Raw genomic sequence first — 22,677 nt, forward strand, 5'->3', positions numbered from 1 at the left:
TCTTTGATTGACAGTACGTTGGGAAGCTGCAGTCTGGAATACTTGAGATTTTATTTATTGATTTGTCTTTACAATGTTTTCATATGCAAATGTTAAATTCAATATTATTTAAATCTGACATGCCAATGCAACTGTAATATATATTTTCCCATTGAAGTTGACTTGTGTCATGAATATCACACACAAGGAAATAACAGTCCTCCGCTTACCTTGTATCACATCAAACCACTCTGTCATTGATCACAGTACATCTGTCACGATTAATGCCTTACATAATAAACAAGCATTCTATGCAAAATAAAAAAAACATGCATGTTCAAGTTCTTTAATTCAGGAGTGGTAAAAATAAAATAAATTTTAAAAAAAGTAAATAAAAAAAAGTAACAAAAACATACTCATTCACAAAACACCATTGACTTCAATAAAATTTGAGTCAAGAATCACACACAGACATCCATATGTTTAATTCTAAATAATAAACAAGGCAGTAAATAATCCACTTCCAGAAAAGATGCACGATATGTATTTATATCATCATCATCATAAATTATATTGCCTAGTACAGTGCGCTGAGTGAGTAGGATATAATTTGTTACTGAGGTAGGCACTCGCAACGTGAAGGAAAGAAAATTCAAGTAATTCAGAATAAAATGTAAAATAAATAAAACTTTTTTTTTTATTTGGCAAATTGCCCTGAAGTAAACATCAGCTACATTTGCTTGAACAAAACAACAAGTTCTAGAACAAGTAGAATGTCTCAAAACATTGTGTTGCAGCACTTTTAGAGCTAAATGAAAACATAACATGAGTGTTGAGATAAACCAGCCTGATTTAAAAGCTTGCTTTGGTAACTCTTCTTCAGAGGTATCAAATTATATAGCAGCACTGGCAAGATCGCTAAGAATCTCTGGTTAAGTAAATCACTCATTCTGTATCCTCTACATCCGTGAAGATATTACTGATGAAGAACTGGGATACTCTGGATGGGTCATCATCATCAGGATTCTCACTGGCTGTGGGGGAGCTGCTTTGTGTAGGAGAATTCTTCAGCTAGATATGAAAAAACAAAAGAAATGGCAGATTTATATAACACGGATGCAAATAGCATGTGAAAGCTGTTTAAAAAAAATTATTGGTCTGATCTCATAATAATATAAGATGTGAAATTGTATATAATCCAAGTCTATGTGGCTCCCAGGTACAGAACAGGTTTCTCACCCTGTTCCTGATGTAACCCATGTTCTGTACTTAGTAGCATTGTCTCTGTTCCCCACACTTCTGATTCAATTATTCAGCAACCCTGAATAAAGTAGCAGGGAAAACACCAAAATGTGCCCGGCAAGGGGTACCACAGAACCAGGGTTAGAAACCTGTGCCCTCTAGCAACCCTTATCTTTACCTGTGGAGGAGTCACTGGTGGAGATGCGCTTTGTGAGAAACTGGCTGGAGAGGATGTAGGCATGGATGAGGCTGAGCAGACAGCTGCTTCTCCAGTCCATAACTTTACACGTGGCAGAACAACCCTCGGCCAAGTGTCTTGGGACTTGGGAGACTGGGGACCACTTGTTGTCGACGAGCTTTCTGTGCTCTTCGAGTTTGCTTCCATACTGGACATATTAGAAACCGCTTTTACAGGTTGCTCAGTTTTGTTGTCGGACTCTTCCTTCTCTCTAGCTGCTCGGCCATGCTGGCTTATTGGTGAGGTGAACTGTGTTGGCTGTGGCTGATTGGTTGTTGAAGTATTACCTTGACTTTTGGTACATGCCCTTTTTGACAGTATAGGTTTCACCTGTAGTTTGGCTTTTGAGAGATCAGAGGAGTCACCAGAGTCAGACTGATAGGAATTAAAGCACTATTAATAAATATACTAAACTACGAGTGCACAGCTTGAATCAGGATGGTGCTAGATTGCCTTACCTCGCCGTCTAACAGGTGATTTCTTCACCTGTGATACAGATGGGTCTACAGTTGATCCCTTGACCACTTCTGATGACATTTTCACCTACAGCAAAATTGGTAGAATCATTAATGATAATAGCTCGGGAATGTCTCTCTTGTATTCGATCAAAAATCAACATGCTGTTATATCCTGTACCTCTTTAGAGACGCTGCTCTCTTCTTCAGTCTCCTCCGAGGCAGGTACTAAGTGAGAACCCTCAGGTTCCTCTGAATCTGTATGTTGCGGTTTTGAACTTAAATACAAGAGAGCCAGATTAACAGTGAAAGTTTTAACTCATCTTCCCAAAAAATTTAATTCTTCCATAATGAATAAGCCTAAAATTCTCTTACCCTGTCTTCTCAACCATGAGTTCATGCAATTCTTTGGCTTTTAAGCTTGACTGCATTTGGGAAGACTTCACGGGTTCTTGTTCTTCCTGGTTTGTCGCAGTCTGATGTGACTTTTTCTTTGTCCAGTCTGTTATGGTTAGCTGCCGAGTTTGTGAAACGGTTTGAACTGGTTTTAAACGACCACGCTTTGTACCTAGCGAGGATTCATTTTTCTTGCCTGTTTTGTAAATGAGGGTTTGATCATTAGATTGAAATGAGGAAAAAAAAACAAAGATCATGACACCCCATCATGAAGTAATAACATCATAACAAATCAGTGCAAATATATTTCTCTACCTTTCTTTCTTGTAGGGGATTTCTTTTCTAAATCTGGTTCTTCCAATCCCATCTCCTCAAATAGCGATGGTGTCCTCGACTCCTCTGATAGAGTCTTTACACTTGCGCAGCATGCTGGTGAGCTCATCACTGTTGACTCATCGTTGCTCTTCCTATCTCCAAGCTGAGGAGCATTGAGACTCTGGGCTACAGTGTCAATACTGCAACATAAATAAACGACAGAGCAAAAGTCAATACATTGCAGCAAACAATAAATTAACTGGTTGGACTTTTAAAAACAAATATTTTTGACCTTGAGAGTCTAATAGTGCATGGCATGATGTGATGCCTTCTCAATAACTTGTCTTCAAGTAGCACCATATTCTCATTCTGAGGTTGGGTAGTTCGCTGTGATGATGGTGTGGCTTGTGGAGAGGTTGGCTGACTCTTGCCTGGTGCTAGAGATCAGATAGAACTGACATGAATCAAAATAAGGATGGTTTTCTTTCAGAAAAAGAAATATTCTGAACAATATAATTTCGTACCTCTCGTTCTGACAGGTGTTTTAACGGCCACTAATGGTGACTGATTCTGTGTCGACTCTTCAATCAATGTTTGGGACACATCTTCGGTTTTTAATTCCTGCTCAAGATAATCGAATCTCTATAACTCTCATTGCATTTCTTCAGTAAAGTGAAATCCGATACAAGGACTTAAGGCTGAGAAACATTGAACAAACAAAAAAAAAACAACAACCCCAACCTTTTGAAAGTGAATATCAGACTTCATTGGAAGACCGACTCTTTGTGGACTGCTTTCTAGAGATACTCTCAAGTTATTGCTTAAGTCATCTTCTATCTCATCTGAGACAAGAACAAAGACATCACTTAACACCATGCGAGAAACACCTGGAGTTTCTGCCACAGTTTCCTCAGAGTCCACAGTCGAAGAGCCAGAACTAAAGAAGAAAAATCGTTAAGGATCTATTAGTCATTGCAAGGTTGTGATCTTTAAACCAAAGAAAGCTTCCACCTCGATAAAGCTTGATATTTGTAATGCTTTCTTACCCTGAAGTCTTCACACTAGAACACATGTCCTCACAGCTTGGCTGCTCATTTGCTCCTTCACTGGATGTCAATACTGACGATTCCTTGTCCTCTATAGATGACTCCATATCATCTTTAATTGTAGTATCTCCTGTTACATTTTCACTCTTTTCCTCTTCAAGCTTAAGTTCTTTGGATAGGTGAAGCGCAGTGGAGATGGGTTTTGGATCAGTGTGCTTTACTTCCTTACCTTTGAGGACAGTGTAATAAAATAATATTAAGAAAAGGCATCATCAATGATACAGTCAGAGTGAATACAAATCACTGAGAAGTAGTATTTCCCTACCTCTACTAACAGGGGTTTTGTATCCTCTTATAGATGACATTCTGTCTACTGGCTTCTCATCAGTAGTATTTGAAATTCCTGCCAGGATTTCCTCCTGTAAAACAATTGTGGCTGTAATTTGCAATAAAATGGATAACCGGGGGGTGATCTAATCACAAGAATTAAAATCCAATAAAAATCCAGTATATGAACGTCCTTTACATGAGAGGCTGGTAAGACGACGTGTGAAGAGGTCGGCTGACTCGGCTCCTTTACAAGCTGATCAGTTATTGAGGAATCATCTTTAGCTCGTGCCCTTTTTACCAGTTTAGGTTGTGGTTTGGCTTTTGAAATCAGAAACCAGAGACATTTATGCTGTGTATGCGAAGTAGCAGTAAGACAAGAGCAATCAAAACAAAATGCCACTTGAACAGCAGCAGCGACAACACAAATAGGAAATGCACATGTGTTTACTTTGTCTCTGTCTTCTAGTAGGTGCTTTTTTCTCCTCTGATAAAGGTGTATCTTTTGACTCCTCTGTAGAGTCAGAACATAATAGTGGGTTGGACACTGCTGGAGTATTTTCTACCTGTAGGAAAACATTTGTTTAAGTCCTGAAAAGCGAAACTTGACACAATTTAACCCTAAATTACATCAAAATGAGACAAAAACAAACATCATGTTTCATCTTATTATCAGAAAACAAAAAGTACCTGTGTTAGCTCTTCATAAGGAGTATCTCGTCTCTCTGGAAGACTAACTGTTGAGGCTTCCTTGCTGTGAAGCTTGAGTTCTACAGCCATCGTACTGTCCTGGCTTGAATCGTCTCCCGTCTCCTCTGAGACAGGAACAAAGACATCAGCCAGCACCAAATGAGAAGCCCTCTCACACTGCTCAGTGTCCTCTGGGTCTTGAGGTACTGCTGTGATGCTAAAAGAAAACAAAAAGTTGTTAATAATTGTAATCTAAAAACTCACTGTCTTCATCCTTTGTGTGTGCGGAAGTGATTTCACGAGATGTTGTGCGCGATCGAAGATTTGCTCCTGGATGTTCTCTGCCAAATCCTTAGTAACAACACCTAAATCATTCTGCAAATACACCTTTTCAGTCCCACTACTTTCCATAAGCAGAGAATATATTCTGTAAGGTTACGAAACAAAACATGTGTAAACATATATAATAAGTGCTGTATTCACAATTTATTATTGGAAACATAATAATTGAATAAAACAAGCCTGATGAGACGGACCTGGACGACTCTGATGTAGATGGTAAAAGATGTGCCTGGTCTGAAAACCCTAGAGAAACCTGGGTTTCAACGGTGGGAAGATCAGGTGTCATCGCAGAGTCGTTACTGGATGAAGGAAGGTAGGCCTGAGTGATGGGAATCTCATAGAAAGTCAAGATAAAGGTGGGCTCTTCATCACTGTGACCATCTGTGTGAACACAGTGACAGTTGAAAAGTAGAGAAAAAAAAAAAGTCCCTCATTTTTACTGAAAATCAAGTCACTTTTTGTAAAGAAGCTCACCTTCGCGTAAGTGGACAATTTCTGCAGGGGCACAGGCATCCTGTGTATATAATATGTATATATAACTGGGAATCAGTTCTCATGGTTTCGAGTGAACAAATGCACTTGATCTAAACTTGATACCATAGGGCCTTCCTTACCTCAGAAAGAACGATCATCGGCCCTGTGCCTGTATCTTCTCCGGTCTGTGAAGGCTGTGGTAAAGTGAATGAAGTACAAGGTGGTATCCTGTAGAGGCAGAGGAATTGCTTATAGCAAATCTATTGGTTTTAAAAGCTTAAACTCAATCATGTTTTGCTTAGACGCAGATTGGTTGTACTGTGGATTGAGTACATACATGTCAACATCACATCTGCTGCTACTACATTCTGAAGCCACCTGAGGCTCATCAGCACTGGCTGCACTCAGAGTTACAGTAGTGATGTTCTCCTGAACTGGTACTGTAGATGGATCACCGAGATCTGGCAATATGAGAAGAAGGGTACACATTTAACAAGCTTCAATCGTACTTCCGTCAAAACATTCATTTTTAACATCCTAGCCTGTTAATTGTTTGGTTTCTAGCATATTAAACAGATATTTCCCCCCATTTTTACATGTAGGTCCTTGAATTAGCTGGATTGGCTTGTTGTCAATTTGACATTATCATTTTGAGTCAGATGTTTTTTTTTGTTGTTTTGAAAAGTAATTTTATGTTGAACATGTCCACATGTTCTCAAATAAGCCAAAATGTGAGCACAGTTTTACTATTTCAAGAACTTGGAAGGGCAAACTGACACCATACATTGGGATTTTGTGACAGGTTGGTATTTCATGGCAATTTTGCAAACAAAAAAGGAAGGGGAAAAAAAAGAATCTCCAAGGCTCTGTGCCATTCTCACTATTTACTTACTCACTGGTTATTTAATTTCTCGATATCTCTGCTTTTTCCAGCAGACCAGGCAACTGGTTACTTTAATAAAGTTTGCACATGTGGTAACAAAGAAACAAATGAACCTGATCATGATCTGTTATGGCTACGTCTACATTAATCTGGATACATTCGATAACGCATCTTTTTCTCCATGTTTTGGTCTTCCGTCCACACCGAGATAATGTTTTTGTCCAGCGAGAACAGAGCTTTTCGAAAATGCTTTTTCTCCCAAATAGATAAATTTGAAAAACGCTATTTTAGTGTGGGCCGAGAAAACGGAGATATAAAAAAAAAAAAGCCATATTTTTAGTCATGTGACCCATTCGACTCAAAACAAACAAGATGGTGGATGATGTTATATTGCAGTTGTTGTGCCTGCTGTCCAGTTTGATAGGTTTGTAAAAGATTCATGTCACTTTGTACAACCTTCAGATTGCTTTTTTAAATCAACACCTGAGGGAAATGACGCAGGCCAAGGCTTCTCCTGTTTTTTTCCCCCGCACACGCAGTATAGAGACGTAAGAGTGTTCAGATGTTCCAGTGTGGAACAATTTTTGGCAATTTTTGGAAAACGTTTGAAAAGGGCAGTGTAGACGGAGCAGGTTTTAAAAAGGACAATGCAGTTTTCAGATCTATCTGGATTTACGTGGATGTAGCCTGTGTCAGTTTGTATTTGTTAAACGCAGGGCAAAAAACTGGACTCGGATGATAGAACAGGATGCAGGATGGGCAAAGAAACTAATCTGAAGGAACCTTTTGTTGATTCAGATTCCATTTGATTCACTGCATTTGACCGAGATGTCTCCTCTTCTTTGGTGAGGTTCTCCTTAATGAAGTCTTCTAATGCACCATGCTGGTCTGTAGCAGGACTATCATGTAGCTTCACAGTTGAGACCGCTAAAATAAGAAGAAAAGACAATCACAGATCATTATTCCTAATACAATTTGTGAAGTCAGTGTGCAATGTTTACAGATCTTACTAGGCTTGCTGCTCTTGGGTTTTAGAGTACTGGGTGTTTTGAGGTCTTGTCTTTGGTTTTGGAGAACTGGGGCTCTTGATTTCTGATTCAGGTTAGGTTTAGGCTTCAGGAATTTGCTCCTCCTTGGTGGTCTGATGCCATGTTCAGACGAAATGGAGGCACTGCTAATTAAACAAAAAGGATTGAACATCATGACAAGACAACTTTCCTATATTTTCCCATCATAACATTTTATTGTGATTACAAACCTGGATTGAACAGACACCTCTTCCTGAGAGTCCTCCTTGACCTCTGCAGAGCCTTGTAGTCTCAATTTTATTTCTGAACTCGCCATGGCAGATTCCTGTGTATCCTCTTTACTTTCTGATGAATCATGCAACGTCTCCAAAGTTTGCAAAGGCCCTGCCAGAGACGTCTGCAATTCCCCTGCCACTGCTGGAGTTGTCTGCAGAGACATCTGTGATCCCAAACCGCTTCCTGTTGGTGTCAGCTTCGATTGCGCTGTGATTTCAGAGGAATCCAGTGCAGGTTCTTTGAGTAAGGTTGGCAGCATAGATTTCTCAGATTCCTCCATGACATCCGAGAGTACCACTGAACTAGCAAGTGTAGTGGTTTCAGTGGTGACTGTTTGTTGGGTCATGGGTGAATCTGGTTTCATGCAGATAGGATCTACATTATCCAGAACAACCAGAGGTGGAGAACCTTCAAGCACTTTTGCTACTGCTGTCACACCTGTGCAAATCGTTCATTGGTTTATCAAAGGTCTACAACCCAATTTCTCAAGCAGCCTAAATAATACCCATAGTCTCACCTTTGCAAGCCTGTGGTTCAGCCTGTGGTTCAGCCTGTGGTTCAGCCTGTGGTTCAGCCTCAGGTTCAGCCTCAGGTTCAGATTCAGCCTCAGGTTCAGGTTCAGCCTGTGGTTCAGCCTGTGGTTCAGCCTGTGGTTCAGCCTGTGGTTCAGCCTGTGGTTCAGCCTCAGGTTCTGGTTCAGCCTCAGGTTCAGGTTCAGGTTCAGCCTCAGGTTCAGGTTCAGCCTCAGGTTCAGCCTCAGGTTCAGGTTCAGCCTCAGGTTCAGGTTCAGCCTGTGGTTCTGGTTCAGCCTGTGGTTCAGCCTGTGGTTCAGCCTGTGGTTCAGCCTCAGGTTCAGGTTCAGGTTCAGGTTCAGCCTGTGGTTCAGCCTGTGGTTCAGCCTGTGGTTCAGCCTGTGGTTCAGCCTGTGGTTCAGCCTGTGGTTCAGCCTGTGGTTCAGTCTCAGGTTCAGCCTCAGGTTCAGCCTCAGGTTCAGCCTCAGGTTCAGCCTCAGGTTCAGCCTCAGGTTCTGGTTCAGCCTGTGGTTCAGCCTGTGGTTCAGCCTGTGGTTCAGCCTGTGGTTCAGCCTCAGGTTCAGCCTCAGGTTCAGCCTCAGGTTCAGCCTCAGGTTCAGCCTCAGGTTCAGCCTCAGGTTCACGTTCAGCCTGTGGTTCAGCCTGTGGTTCAGCCTGTGGTTCAGCCTGTGGTTCAGCCTGTGGTTCAGCCTGTGGTTCAGCCTGTGGTTCAGCCTGTGGTTCAGCCTCCTCCATTGGGCATGAGGTTGTTACCTTGCTTAGGCCTACTTCTGGTTGAATGCACACTAAATAGAAATGTTAAAACTTATAAATACACTCCAACACGTGGGTAATCAACATGTAAAAACAAAATCACACAGCTTAAATATCTTACCCTCTGGTTTTAAGGAGGTAGAAATGTCCCTGATGTTTGAGATATCAAGCTGTGCCTTTAACAAAAACATAAGCAACGTATTATTGATAATGAGCAAAGGGTATCGTAATTATCCCTTTTTGTCAATACTGATAATATTTAGGATTCTCTGATCACCAATGCAGACTCTCTTAGCTCCAGTTCTTCGACAGTCCTTTCCTCACAAGAAGCGCTCTCATTTGTTCTTTCCTCATGTTCCTCAAATGCACAATCAGCTTCTTCCAAGAGCTTGCTGCATTGCAGTGGAAAAGAAAGCTCTGTGTTTAATGATAAATCCAGAGGACTCACTGATGGCTCCTCATCAGCACTTTGGTCTGAAGCATCGAGGATCATATCCACCTCTTCATGAGATAACATCACCATTGGCCTTCTTTGAAACGTCTGACCTTATTTGTGGGAGAGGATTGTTTTATTTTTTAGTGGTGGGACATGAAGAACCAGAAAAAGGTATGCATGTTATTATTGTGGTACACTTACTATTTATATCATGTAGGCATGACAAGTCAATCAGGTTCTGAAAAAAAAAAAAAAGAAGTCATTTTCACTGAGACAATTCATGGTGCTTGTGCCGAAATTCTGAAGGGTGTATTAGGAATGTAAAGCCCAGGGTTATCTCCTTCACCTCATTCAAGGAGTTGTCATCCTCTTCTTCTTCAGATTCCTGAATGATCCTCTCTAATAGAACTGTTGGGCTCTCGGGATGAGCCTCATCCTGATCCATTGTGCCTTTTCTACTTCCCGTCTTCACACTAGTAGACAGATCGCGCTTTGCTCTTCCCGCTCTTTGCATTCTTGTCCACTGAGTAGAAGAGCTCTCACTGCTAGATGAAGAAGCAGGAGAGCTCGTTGAGGGCTCTAATTCATTATTTTTGCACTGGACTTTTGAAGGGGCGAGTAAATTTTGTTGCCTGTAATACACACATAGGAAAGGGACAGTCAAAATCAATACAAATGGTGGAAAAATGACTAAATACCTGGGTGTACACAGCATTTGAAACGATGAGGAGAAGTGATATGCCTTGGGGGGGTCTTTTCCAACACAACCACCGCATGCATCTGGAGCCTCTCATCCTCCAAAGGACTTCCTGCCGCCTACAACAATTAAAAAAAAAAAAAAATCAAAAGAAGTTGAAAGGCAGAAGTGGCAGTGATTTATTGTTGAAAATTATGAAAATCAATCCCTTCATCAGACCACACAAACTTTGTGTACAGTACATCGATGACCGTTAAACTCATACCGTCAGAATGGATTCATGGTTATTCTCATCTTGACTCTCCCTTTCAACTTCAGCAGAAACTTCTGGTTCATTGCTTTTCTTGCGTCGTGTTGTAGCCAGGTTAGGCAAAGGCTTCTTACTTCGCCTGGTAGCTTTTGCTGGAACATTATCTGCTATTTCAGCTGTGACTGGAGCATTTAACCTAGCCATTTGGAAAATAAGACAGGAAATTTGCACAAAAGTGGAACATCTACAATCATGGATTAGATCATTCAGGACAGAAATATTTGTTACTGTAAATCTGAAGCTTCTCCTTCTTCTGCAGTTCTTTCCTCTTCTTCTGTACCTAAAGAGAAAACAGTAAATTGAAAAATCACACAAAGCCATGGGTAGAGGATTAAGAAGTCTCTGAGTAAAGCAGAAATGGCTTACTTTTCAGTGCCTTTTTTCTCTTGGTGTTCCTTTTCCCCTTGGCTGGCTCATCTCCATCCAAATCACTGGTTTTGGCTCGTTTTCGTTTCTTTTTAGTGGCAGAGCCATCCACATCCACAGTGCTGCTTTCTTCATGTTCACCAACAGACTCTTCATGGTCAACTGTCAATTTCATGATGAGCAGTCATAAAGTTGTAAAACCATCCTCTTCAAAACTGAAATGCTGAGTTTTAAGACAATTATGTTTATTAAAAGCTGATTGCTACAACCTTTGCATGATTTCTTGAGTTGCTTGCCCTTTTTTCCTTTAATTGTCTTTTGTTGCTCTTCGTCGCTCTTTGTGCACTTGCGCCTTCTTTTCGAGGCTGAAGTACTTCTTTCAAGTTCATCCTCGTTATTTCCATTTATAGTGTCACCCTTGACGTTGAGGTCGCTTTCACCTTCAGTATCATCCTTAGAGTGCACCTCTAAAATTACAAACAAAATGATCCGCACTGCCTCAAATAACATTAATTACACCGCTTCCGTTTTAAGTAATTTTAAAGAAGGGTGCCAATAATTACAGAGTCGACTGCACATATATGCATACCTCTAGCTCTTTTCTTGCTAGATTTTCTTTGCTTTTTTCTTTTGACTTGGTCCTCATTCGAGTTGTCCTTATCCTTGCCAACATCTCTTGTGCGTTTGTGCCTCTTTTTAGCAGGGACAGAGGAATCCGTTTCTTTTACATTAGACACATCTTCATTTTCTTTTTCTACATTGACATCCCCATCATCCTCAAAGTCTTCATGATCATCCATGTGGAAGACGTCATCATCATCATCATCATCATCATCAATAACACATGTTTCATCTGATCGTTTTCCTAACAAATGAATAGACAAAAATGTTGACTTACTTTTAAACCTTGAAGAAGCGTAATTGTAGTAAGAACCTCTTTGGCCTTGCTCCTTAATCCAGCTTGAAAAGGCTTGTATTGTTCTGTACTGTTATTTATTGTATAAAAAAGTGTTACCTTTGGATTTCCTTGGTTTCCTGGTTTTTGGCAGTATCAGTTTGACAGATTTTCTTTTGTCTTTATCTTTTGCCAAAACCTTCTCCAGCAAATAGCTAAAGAACTCTTTATCATAGGGTCGCTTGTTTCCTTGAGGGGGAAAAAAACAGCATACACAGTCAACAGTCACAGTCATATTGTACCTTAATTAAGAAACACAACTGGCTGTCATTGTGGAAGAACATGATTTTACTTGATGACATTTATAAAACTATTATTTGGTGCTCACCTTTTCGGTATTGCATTATGTTCAAAAACTGTATAAATAATGTGTTATATTTGTGATGCTGAAAAAAAAAGCACTCACTCAAAGCTTTGTCTACTCTCCATGCGTTGATTTTCTCCTCCTTCTTAAATTTGTTCTATAAACGATGTACTTAAATAAATTCATTGTACACAAAAAGCCATGTAACATGAATTAAGCACTATTACTACATCATGAAAAATCATGAACTTGGAAGAAACCAGCAAAAAAAAAAAAAAAAAAAGGAAACACCTTAATTGCTCTACGGCTACGGTGGGTTAACAGCTGGCCAACCAAAGTGAAATCCGTCCCCACCATGCTAATGGCCAAGAAGAACAAGTCTGTCTCTGAAACATGCACACGCAGAAAGAAAAGAAACGAAAAGACCAATTTTAGAACCAACAGCACAACTGGAATTGTGACAGCTTCTACCAAACTAAATAAAATAATGACTAAATCAAGTACACAACCATGAAAGAGCAAAAGGTATTTTGGCTTTGCTACCTCTGACAGACCAGTTCTTCACATGGTTTAGCGTTCTGAAGCTGGAGTAAGTTGTAGTAGAGCCCCGCTCAAACAAGGTGGTCGAGTTCTCCACCACTTTGATGTTCGAGGTCCTTTGTACTCGCACTGTCAAACTGAAATACAAAATTGATGATATGATTTTAAAAACAGTACTTTTCTAAGAAAAAAAAAACATTCAAACAAAAAAATTATTAATAATAATAATAATAATAATAATAATAATAATAATAATGAATGGAGCTGTGATTGTAGCTGAAGTAACAATACCTTTCCTCATCCAGTATAAGTGAGCCGTCCTCTGCCACTCTCACCTTCGGCACCAGCAATTCTTCATTTTCAGACACCTCTTCTTCTTCTTCTTCATCCCTCTCGGCTGTTTTTATTTGTTGCCTGAATAAAATTGTGAAGTGTAAAACTACGCAATGTGGTTTCAAGATAATTGAAATGTCTATCACTTTGGGATAATCCATTTTCTGTTCGGTCGCGTTATCATATAAAATACAACACACAATAGCTTTTAGTACTTCTTTTTTTCGCACTTGAATTTGCCTTCCTACTCCATTCATTTGTGTGAAGTGAAATGGAATATCTGTATTTAGTGAGCGCTTTATTCTTTTCAGGGTTGCAATAGATCTGGAAACTATACCAGGAACACATCATGGTATTGGATGCTAGCCCATCGCCGGCTACCATGAACACACACCTATGGGCAATTTAGCATTGCCAGTCCACTTACTGGCATGTTTTTGGGAGGTAGGGAGGAAACCTGACTCAAAGAATGCCCATGCAAACACGGAGAAAACCTGACATACGTGACACCAGAGCTCAGGATCAAACCGGGTCTGCTACCTGCTGCGCCACTGCACTAACCAAAATCAAACCTACCAGGTAAAAATCTAAGGTAAGGATCTTTGTTTTTGGGGAAAAAAAATTATAAAGACTGTAAATGATCCCATAAAAAGTCAGTTTTAAAAAAGCGGTGGTTCTCAGTAGGGTGTATGGCTAATATGATTTAATCAGCGATCAGAAAATGCCCATTCTAGTGTCTCTAAAATATAAATAAAAAGATAAAGGTGATACACTGATATTTTTCATACTGAGCCATCCTTTACCAACTTCACAAAAATACAAGTGCATGAGCTGCACAGCTCTGACAAAGCTATAAAAAATAATCTGACATTACAAAGATCTGCTATGTGCAGTGTTGTGCTGTAACTTACTTGGGTGAAGGTGGAATAATGGTCTCAGCTTGGTTCTCGTCAAGCGCGTCACAAGACCTGTTGGATTGATGGAGGACAGCAGACTATTTAATATGTAAATATGTAAATAAAAACACTGGTTTGTGTAAAATTCAAAAAGTCATGAGGTGATGTTCGAAAAAAAGCACATCAGGCATGCATAGATTTTGCTTATGGAGAAAAAAACAAACAAAAAAAAAAGGTGCCTACCTCATAGGGCTGGTATTGGGTAAATAATAGATAAGGTCCCTCATGGTCATCTTACTGCGGTCCAAGGCTGTGTACTCTTTATGACCGGCCCTTCTCCTCACCATCTAATGTGGAAAAAAAAAGGAAAATGAACTTGATAAATGTTACTCACTGGTAGTAACTCCATTTGCAAGAAATGTATATTCAGTACAGAACAGTTAAAAAAAATAAAAAGGTCTCTTAGGTTCAATTGACCTGAATATCTTTTCTCCGTTCAATCTTCATCAGTTCCTTCAATTTAAGAGCCCTTAATATCCTGTCTATGTCTGAGGATTTTTCAACCGCCTCAGAAGAACCCGCCTTATCATAATGGGAAGGCTTGATGCAAGCTGAAGACAGATCAGATGAAGATGGACATTCAGGGGGTTCTGGTTCTTGTGGTGGTTGCTGAGGAACTTGACCAGGCTGTGGAGATGGTGGAGAATCCTCCACTGATTTTTCCCCACGGGCCGGAGACTTTCGAAGACCAGAGGTGGAAGGAACACATGGAGATGCCGATCGAGTCGTTGTGGAAGACTGTGCGGGCAGTTTTGTAAGAGATGTCGAGTTTCTAGGCGTCCCTGATTCAGGGAGATCGTTAGAGATTACTGAGACAGAAGCCTGAGCTTCTGAAGCTGAATCGTGGATCTGGACATGTTCCTCATTGGGTAAGGGTGATGGGGTCGAGCTAGGCATACTGGCAGCCGGTCGAGTTCGAGATGTGGAAGTAAGTTTTGGCCCGACAAGTTTCGGAGTAGCGGAGATCCTCATTCTTCTATGTGGGGCTGCAGATGAAGTGGTAGCTCCACTAGAGGGTGCTCCATCATTTCTACATTAAAGAGTGAGCAAAGAAATATCTCCACATGCCATCCTGTAACCAATGAGTCATCATGCATTCTCGTAATTTTGTAAATTTTTTATCCCAAACTTAATTCAAACCATATTCACATATTCCATTATTAGTTTAAAATAAGAAAAGTATACACTAAACAGTCACTGCCAGGCAGGAAATACTTACTGGTTCACCTTTGAAGGCATTTCAGGGGCATCTTTAATACCCACATCTTCAGAAGGCTCTTTAAGCGCTGCGTTTTGCTGGTGAGACGGTGCTGCTCTCACCACTTCTACATCCTCAACTGCTGGCAAGGGGTCACCTACTTCGCTCGCCCCCTGGGAGGCCTGCTCCCCCTGTGTACCAGTCCGATTTCCAGGCCTGAAGTTAGGTTTAACGCTGATTCTTGATCGCCGCATCATCTTGAAGAAAGAGAAGAAATTCCATTTACTTAAAAGAGTTCATATAGTTACTCGAACAGGGCGAAGAGCTTGGGAGAAATGATTTGAGGTGGGATTCTAGAAAACAACCCAAGTATAATTCCAGCACCAAAACCACACCAATAAACCATAGACCTTATAAAGCACTAACAACACATAAACTGTCGTATCTACTAGACAGGTGCCTAATGTAAGAATTTATATAAAAGTGGAATTAATAGAGAACTGCTGAAGAAGGAAAATGTTTTAAGACATGTTTGACATTAAAAGCATTTATTATGCGCTACTTTAACACTAATTTGTCTGGTTCTGTGCTAAAATGGGTGGACTGTGCTGCTGAGACAGCACACTGACTGACTGACTCTCTCTCTCTCTCTCTCTCTCTCACACACACACACACACACACACACACACACACACACACACACAACCTTCAAACCTCACCAAAAACACACGGAATGTTTAAAATAACTGACAACCAGAGGACACTGTGACTCACTTTAACACCACACGCTTTTGAAACGTTGAAGTATTAAACCGGACGCGGAAGTGTTAAAAAGCAGCTAAATTTCAGCCGGCTAGCCCTCACTCCCTCTGTCTCACTCTCTATCTCACTCTGTCAGCACCACACCGGCCGCTCCAGGCTACCCATGCTGCTGCACACAGCTGAGGCACGCGCTAGCAAGGGATTGTGGGAATTGTAGTTTCATACCTGTCCATTTTGCGTACTGAAGCCTGCAAAAAAAAAGACTTCATTTCCCATAAGTCATCGCGACCAATTCATCCAGTCAGCGGGATTTGATTGGGTGCACGTGAGCTCTTCATGCTTGTGTTGAGCATGATGTGCTTATGATCATTGACGGAATGAATCGAATTTGTTCAGTATTTTATAGAGTTATAGCGGATGTGACTCATATAGAGACAAGTAATTATTTTTTTTAAACTAAAATGTCCTTTCCAATCCATCTTAAACGCAGATGAATAATGTATCTGCATCAATCTGTGCTAGTTCTCAAAGATTAAATGGGAGAGATTTTACAGAGATTTCTAATTTTATTAGACGTTTTATCAGACAAAATTGGTTTGTTTGCTTGTTAATTTATGCATGCATGCATGTGTTTTATTAGACATTGTGTGCTTATTATTATTATTATTATTATTATTATTATTATTATTATTACAAATTAACAAAGCTCTTACCTTTTCAATCCTTAGTTACACACGCCTTTAATTACAAATACTGTCGATTTATTACAGCACTATTATAATAACCTCATAGTTGTCTTCATTTATTTATTTCTACCATTTATCTAGCAAATTTCCTTCCCTGATAACTTGAAAATATATTTTCTTTAAAAATTCTTACAACTATGGGCTACTTTGCCCCATTTTCAACTAAACAGATCTTAAGCTTTTGAATTAATACAGAAATATAGAATATTTTTAAAATAGTTATAATATTTACAATAGCTTGCTTTAAAAAATGTTTGCACACTTTTAATTAAAACTTCATTTCTGTTTGCCACACTTTTTTTTTTTTTTTACCGCTGTTTGATTATATCCTGATCAGCATTTATATTTTCTCAGTACTGTTTATTTTGTAATATTGCTGTACATAAATTTAAAAAATGCATTGCCAGCAGTGTACTAGAGCAAATTTAACTACATTTAAATAATGTAAGTGAATATCAACATAAAGACCCCAGGCTCTGAAGGTGTGCTGTGGTATCTGGCACCAAGACATTAGCAGCAGATCCTTTAAGTCCTGTAAGTTGTGAGGTGGGGCCTCCATAGATTGGACTTGTTTGTAGTGTTGGGTCTGAGTCCACCTTTGTCATGTTCAAGTCGAGACCAAGTCCTTAATCAATCGAATCTGAGTCCAAAAGGGGCAGAGTTGGACTCAAGTCCGAGTCCTTAATGGCCGAGTCCAGAAAGTAATTAAATTGGAAAAATTTGTAATAGCAATTGTAAACTCAACACTGAGCTGTTAAATTCATATTTTAACCTGCACAAACCAATGGCAATATAAATGTAACAAAACATACCACTATTACATCTTGCCATTGCCATTTAATATTTTTATTTCATGTCATCAGCACCTCAACTAGTTTCCTTTCCAAACAATGGTTTCAAAGAAAAAAAAAGGATATAGAGGTATATATAGAACTTTTATTATATTACAAGTGTATGAAAATACAAATGAACCTGTTTTGTTATTGTATCACACTATATTGTGTCCTCCAGTTCGAGTTGACATTTCAATGATTTGATGATGATGATTTCATCATCATCCTGTGGGGGATTTCTCCCCCACAGTTATAATATTTAGGGGTGGGCGATATGACTACAATCTTATTTCATAATAACGATACATTTTCTTTGGTAGGTCAGTAGTATTCAAATAAGAAATACTATAGAAATTTAATAAAGCAATTAAATGTAAAATAAAGTAGATTTCACTGCATGACATATACAGTGATTCTTATTAAAGTTACTGAAGTTATTCAGTCAAATGAGTGAGTGAGTGATTTTGTCTTTGTCTTTTGTTGTTTAATTATCACTAATGACACAGACAGCAGCAGGTTTATTAGACTGCTGTCACTTTAAGACCTAATTCACAGATCCAATATACTGTATTGACACACCTCAGATTTTTTCTCACAACTGTTTACATTCATTAAGACATAACCGACTGTGTTTGCATGAATACTTGGCCAGACCTGCATTTTGACATGATGTGAGTGTATTTATTTGACCGGCCAAGTGTAATAAGCCGGTAATGAGAACTCAATTCGGTACTTGAACGATGAGGCGGCTCTGGAATCCAGACGAGTCTGGAATTGAGTACCCCAACTCTACTTGTTTGTCCAGCACATCCCAATTGAGATCTCGGGAGTTTGGAGGCCAAGCCGATACCTTGAACTCTTTATCATGTTCCTCAAACCATTCCTGAACACTTTTTGCAGTGTGGCAGGGAGCATTATCCTGCTGAAAGTGGCCTCTACCATTAGGGAATACCGTTGTCATGAAAGGGTGTACTTGGTCTGCAACAATGTTTAGGTAGGTGGTACGTGTCAAAGTAACATCCACATAAATGCCAGGACCCAAGGTTTCCCAGCAGAACATTGCCCAGAGCATCACACTGCTTCCGCCAACTTGTATTCTTCCCATAGTGCATCTCTCCACCAAGTAAGTGGCACACACGCACCCCGTGATTCATCAGACCAGGCCACCTTCTTCCATTGCTCCATGGTGCAGTTCTGATGCTCACATACCCATTGTAGGTGCTTTCAGCAGTGGACAGGGGGCAGCATGGGCACTCTGACCGGTCTGCAGCTACGCAGCCCCATACGCAGCAAGCTGAGATGCATAATGTGTGTTCTGTCACCTTTCTGTCATAGCCAGCATGAATGTTTTCAGCAATTTGTGCTGCAGTAGCTTTTCTGTGGGATCAGACCAGACAGGCTAGTCTTCGCTCCCCACGCGCATCAATGAGCCTTGGGTGCCCATGACCTTGTCACGGGTTATAAGCAGTTTTGCTTCCTTGAATCAACTTTTCGTAGGTACTAAACACTGCATATCGGGAAAACCCCACAAGACCTGCTGTTTTGGACATGCTCTGACCCAGTCATCTAGCCATCACAATTTGGCCCTTGACAAATTTGCTCAAATCCTTACACTTGCCCATTTTCCCTCTGCTTCCAACACATCAGCTTCAAAAACTAACTGTTTACTTGCTGCCTAATATATCTAATATATCCCACCCCTTGACAGGTGCCACTGAATTGAGATAATCAATTTTATTCCGGTCACCTGTCAGTGGTTTTAAGGTTATGGCTGATTGGTGTGTGTGTATAATGTATGTATGTGTGTATATATATATATATATATATATATATATATATATATATATATATATATATACACACACCACAACTGACATGCAGAACATTATTAAAGAGCCAGAAATCGCTTTATTTTAACACACTCCAATAAAAGATGAAACGCAAATTGTTACAGATAAATAGGACACTTTGATCCCATTCTATTAACTGTAATTCCAGTTTATTGCAACAACTACAGTTATAAGATAAATGCCATAGTGCACAATAGAGTAAATATATTTATATATTTATACACACACACACACACACACACACACACACACACACAATACACACAGTTCCATACACACATAACTCATAAGTCATTATGACAAGACTTCCAGTACAGTACAGGCAGATCGTCTTTCAGTCTTCCTTCTGAGCCTTAAAGTCACTGAGGTGAAGGCACACTGATAGTCAAAGTCTCAGACCTAAGATCTCACAGTGCACAGCACACCCCTTGCTTACTTGTTTTCTGTGATATGTCACTCAGTGTAACACAGCGAGAAAATTGAGTGTCTGGCAATCATCTTTAAAATACATACATACATACATATAAGTCAAGTACATGAACGGTTTGCAATGATCAGTATCCATATATGACAGTTGAACACATTATTTAAAACTGAACTTTAAGCTTGATAATATTTCAAGAGTACAATACGGAGTGGAGTAAAATACTCAGCCCGAGACATTATCGGATCAGTACTAGAGCAATATGAAGCAGATTGCCAGCTGTAGCCTGCCAATTTTTCTAACATCTCCATAGGAGTGACTGTATTCTGTCCATCAATAAAAGTAACAAATGACATACTTTAATACAGCTGGTATACAGAAATACGCGATATCCATTTGGCCATAAACTTCACTGTGGATTAATGAAAAGGAAAAAGCTTAAGAAAATAGCACTCATATATCACTAAATAGTCTGGCATAAAAGGCTATTGTCTGATAAATCATCTGCAAATTAACAAGCATCTGCCAAGTAAATAAAATAAAGACACAAGCAATAATACTGCGATGAAGAACACAAAACTGACCTACTCCATGTGACTTCCATTACTTTTACCTGCGCAGTGAACACTCAGCATTCTCCTCTGGTTCAGTTTGTGCTTTCTTGCCAGTGGCTGCATTAACCACTAGAATAGTGCCATATAATATGAAGCAACATCAGTGTACATTTGCACTATGCCGTCTTGGCCTTGGGTACTACATGAAAGGACATCTCATATTGTGTTTCTGAAGTAGGAGGTCTTCATGGAGCTTTTGGGTGGCATCTTGTTTTGACCGTATACATCGGAAAAAGCAGCACTTCACAGGAAAACCTTGTGCCTCAATAGGAGCTGCTGTGAAATACATGACCATAAGATTAGCAGTGAAACTAATATCCTGGGTAGAGTAGAACTGTACAAGCCATGTTCAGTGATAAAGCAAGTAAGGAACAGACAACATTATGCAAATGAAACCATTGTAACTAGCTGCATACTTTTATATGGATACTTAACGTATCCATTTAAGGTTCAATTTTGCTTGACTTACTTTATGGATCCATGAACATAAAGGGTCATCATGCAAAGGGGTTTCCATATGGGTCTCTAAAGGGATCTGATCCCACAGCCTTGATAGCAGGAGCACTCTGTAAAAATATCAACACATTTCAGCCACTACACAACAGTTACATAAGGAATAAAACATAAAGGGGCATACATTTATAGGAAAATAATCAGCAACAAGGTGGTGTGATGCGTGTTTTATTCTGATTACACCACAGAAATTTGTCAACAGTTAAGTAATACATTTTATCAATTTAAAGTACCATTTAGTGTTGTAGAACAGCCATGAAACTAAATAATTCCTTTAAAATGTGTACTATAGCAGCTTGCCATGTAGAAAAATGATTGCATTTTACTGTAATTCTTGATTGGTCTTAAAAACAGCAGAAGTGTCAACAAAGGTATTCTTGATTATGAAAAATCCACTACTAATGTGTCTCTAAAATGCAGCAGCTCATACAAAGTGAAATGGAGGTATTGAACAGTGTAAATCTAGTGAGTGAATGCATTACACTGCATACACTTGATAATAAATAAATACGTACTCAAACACACATAATCAGTAATTCTAGTTCTAGTTCAGATAGCTAGTATTATATTAGCCTAACAATACAGTACAATAGTCATGTAACGCTTAAAATAAAACAGGTCTTGAATCTTGGTTGCAGTGTGCATGCAAAATGAAAAGTTCAATAAAAATGAATCTAAAACCTGGCAGGAATTGCTCTACCATAATAAAACTACATTGTATAACATTACAGGAGGGAAAAAAATACTTACCGGAATAGTTGTTGGTGCTCCAAAAACACTTGATCCAAGAGGACAATCAAACAGGTTCTGGCCACCAACTTTTAGCGGTTCTGTAAAAAGAGAACAACCATTAAAACAACTTGCCCTCAGTGATGTAAATTCACACCGCAATTCAAGGCAAACTGAAGACAGAAAACCAGCCAAATCTGCCATCTCACCATTCTTAGCCAGGACATGAGGTGGCTTAGCCATTTGGAAATCCTTAAACATTTCTTTGATGTCCCTCTTCTCTTTTTCCCCCAAAGGATCCAGGTCCACAAAGGCATCAGTGTCCACCTTAGGGGGTTCTTTGACGGGTCCTGCCCGTGGTGGGATCAGTGGAGGAGGGCTGGAGTTTTGCGGTCCCCCTGACAATAGGTTTGAAGTTGGAGGAAAGATGTTGGACTGGAAAGGATTCCCCAAAGTTGCATGCTGAGTCCAGGATCCATTAGAGGCAGAAGTGTTGTTCTGTCCCCAGGAAGGAAGCTGTTGGGTGGATGTATTCCCAAAAACTCCATGGCTACCTCCCCAATTCTGTACCGGAGTGGTGGAATAGGCTGGAGGCTGTGTGAAAGCGTTGGCGACATTGGTAGTTCTAGGGAACACCGAAGAGAGTGACTCATTCCATGTGGCTGTACCAGGATTAGAGGAGGAAGATGAGTGTCCAAGAGATAGCCCTCCTTAAAAAGAGACACAGTATTATTAAGCCAACATGACACATTCTATTTAAACAGAAGCTGGTACTAGATATAAATTCTCCATTGCATCTGAAATGCCAGATTGTGACATTTTTAATGCCATTTCTGAAAAATCATTAGAAAGGTCAAATGAGTCATATAAAGGTCAAATTGTAAAGTTTTGAGGATTTTACCAAGGTCTGTGAGGGGGTCTGAGGTGCTGGTGGTACTCTTGCTGAAAAAGTCAACAGAGCTCACTGGGGTAGAGTCCGGTTGATTAGGAGATGGAGATTCTGACTGGGTGGGTGAAGTGAACGGATCTGCAGCAACGTTTTCATTTGTTGGGGACTGAGGAATGCATACAAAACGTGGTAAAACCATTGTGTTTGAAATGCGGTAAAGTGTATCAAATCCTGAAAAGGTGACA

General features: G+C 39.8%; 2 protein-coding genes across 5 annotated transcripts in view; both read right to left on the reverse strand.

The window, feature by feature from the left end:
* Nucleotides 1–32: 32 nt before the first annotated feature.
* LOC108255851 (transcription factor TFIIIB component B'' homolog) lies at nt 33–15,997 on the reverse strand. 2 transcript variants are annotated; one of them, XM_017452149.3, is made up of 42 exons: nt 15,847–15,997; nt 15,094–15,329; nt 14,292–14,904; nt 14,058–14,161; nt 13,830–13,886; nt 12,877–12,999; nt 12,589–12,722; nt 12,337–12,431; nt 12,148–12,202; nt 11,802–11,930; nt 11,376–11,651; nt 11,056–11,253; nt 10,787–10,948; nt 10,649–10,700; nt 10,376–10,556; nt 10,156–10,229; nt 9,760–10,045; nt 9,615–9,651; nt 9,255–9,523; nt 9,099–9,153; nt 8,209–9,009; nt 7,646–8,129; nt 7,398–7,558; nt 7,171–7,314; nt 5,842–5,965; nt 5,645–5,732; nt 5,505–5,544; nt 5,225–5,411; nt 4,689–4,905; nt 4,450–4,564; nt 4,198–4,319; nt 3,997–4,090; nt 3,672–3,900; nt 3,367–3,562; nt 3,150–3,246; nt 2,918–3,062; nt 2,626–2,825; nt 2,290–2,506; nt 2,096–2,192; nt 1,918–2,002; nt 1,400–1,800; nt 33–1,050 (listed from the first exon to the last, which is right to left on the reverse strand). In XM_017452149.3, exons 2-42 carry the CDS (start codon nt 15,327–15,329, stop codon nt 925–927), a joined length of 7,506 nt encoding a protein of 2,501 aa, XP_017307638.2. In that variant the 5' UTR covers nt 15,847–15,997; the 3' UTR covers nt 33–924. The 2 variants fall into 2 exon arrangements, with proteins under 2 accessions (XP_017307638.2, XP_017307637.2); XM_017452148.3 differs by having other exon boundaries at nt 7,398–7,561.
* A 3,745-nt stretch (nt 15,998–19,742) lies between these two features.
* si:ch211-204c21.1 (DAB adaptor protein 2) overlaps nt 19,743–22,677 on the reverse strand; it is a 23,823-nt gene continuing 20,888 nt past the window's right edge. For 2 of the 3 annotated variants that reach the window (XM_017452301.3, XM_017452304.3), the window contains exons 11-15: nt 22,445–22,598; nt 21,753–22,253; nt 21,565–21,644; nt 20,771–20,867; nt 19,743–20,577 (exon numbers count right to left, since the gene is read on the reverse strand). In XM_017452301.3, the coding sequence (XP_017307790.1) occupies nt 20,799–20,867; nt 21,565–21,644; nt 21,753–22,253; nt 22,445–22,598 (804 nt within the window). In that variant the 3' untranslated portion in view covers nt 19,743–20,577; nt 20,771–20,798. The remainder of the gene's footprint in view (nt 20,578–20,770; nt 20,868–21,564; nt 21,645–21,752; nt 22,254–22,444; nt 22,599–22,677) is intronic. The other variant, XM_017452302.3, reaches the window with a different exon arrangement.

The sequence above is a fragment of the Ictalurus punctatus genome, chromosome 22, assembly GCF_001660625.3.
Source record: "Ictalurus punctatus breed USDA103 chromosome 22, Coco_2.0, whole genome shotgun sequence".
NCBI lineage: Eukaryota > Metazoa > Chordata > Actinopteri > Siluriformes > Ictaluridae > Ictalurus > Ictalurus punctatus.

Coding starts and splice junctions, on each gene's coding strand:
- LOC108255851 (XM_017452148.3), bottom strand. CDS start 15,329: ATGATGCGGCGATCAAGAATCAGCGTTAAACCTAACTTCAGGCCTGGA. Junction 12,432..12,588: donor GAAGAACTGGTCTGTCAGAG/GTAGCAAAGCCA, acceptor TGCATGTTTCAG/AGACAGACTTGTTCTTCTTG. Junction 2,507..2,625: donor ATCCCCTACAAGAAAGAAAG/GTAGAGAAATAT, acceptor TTTACAAAACAG/GCAAGAAAAATGAATCCTCG.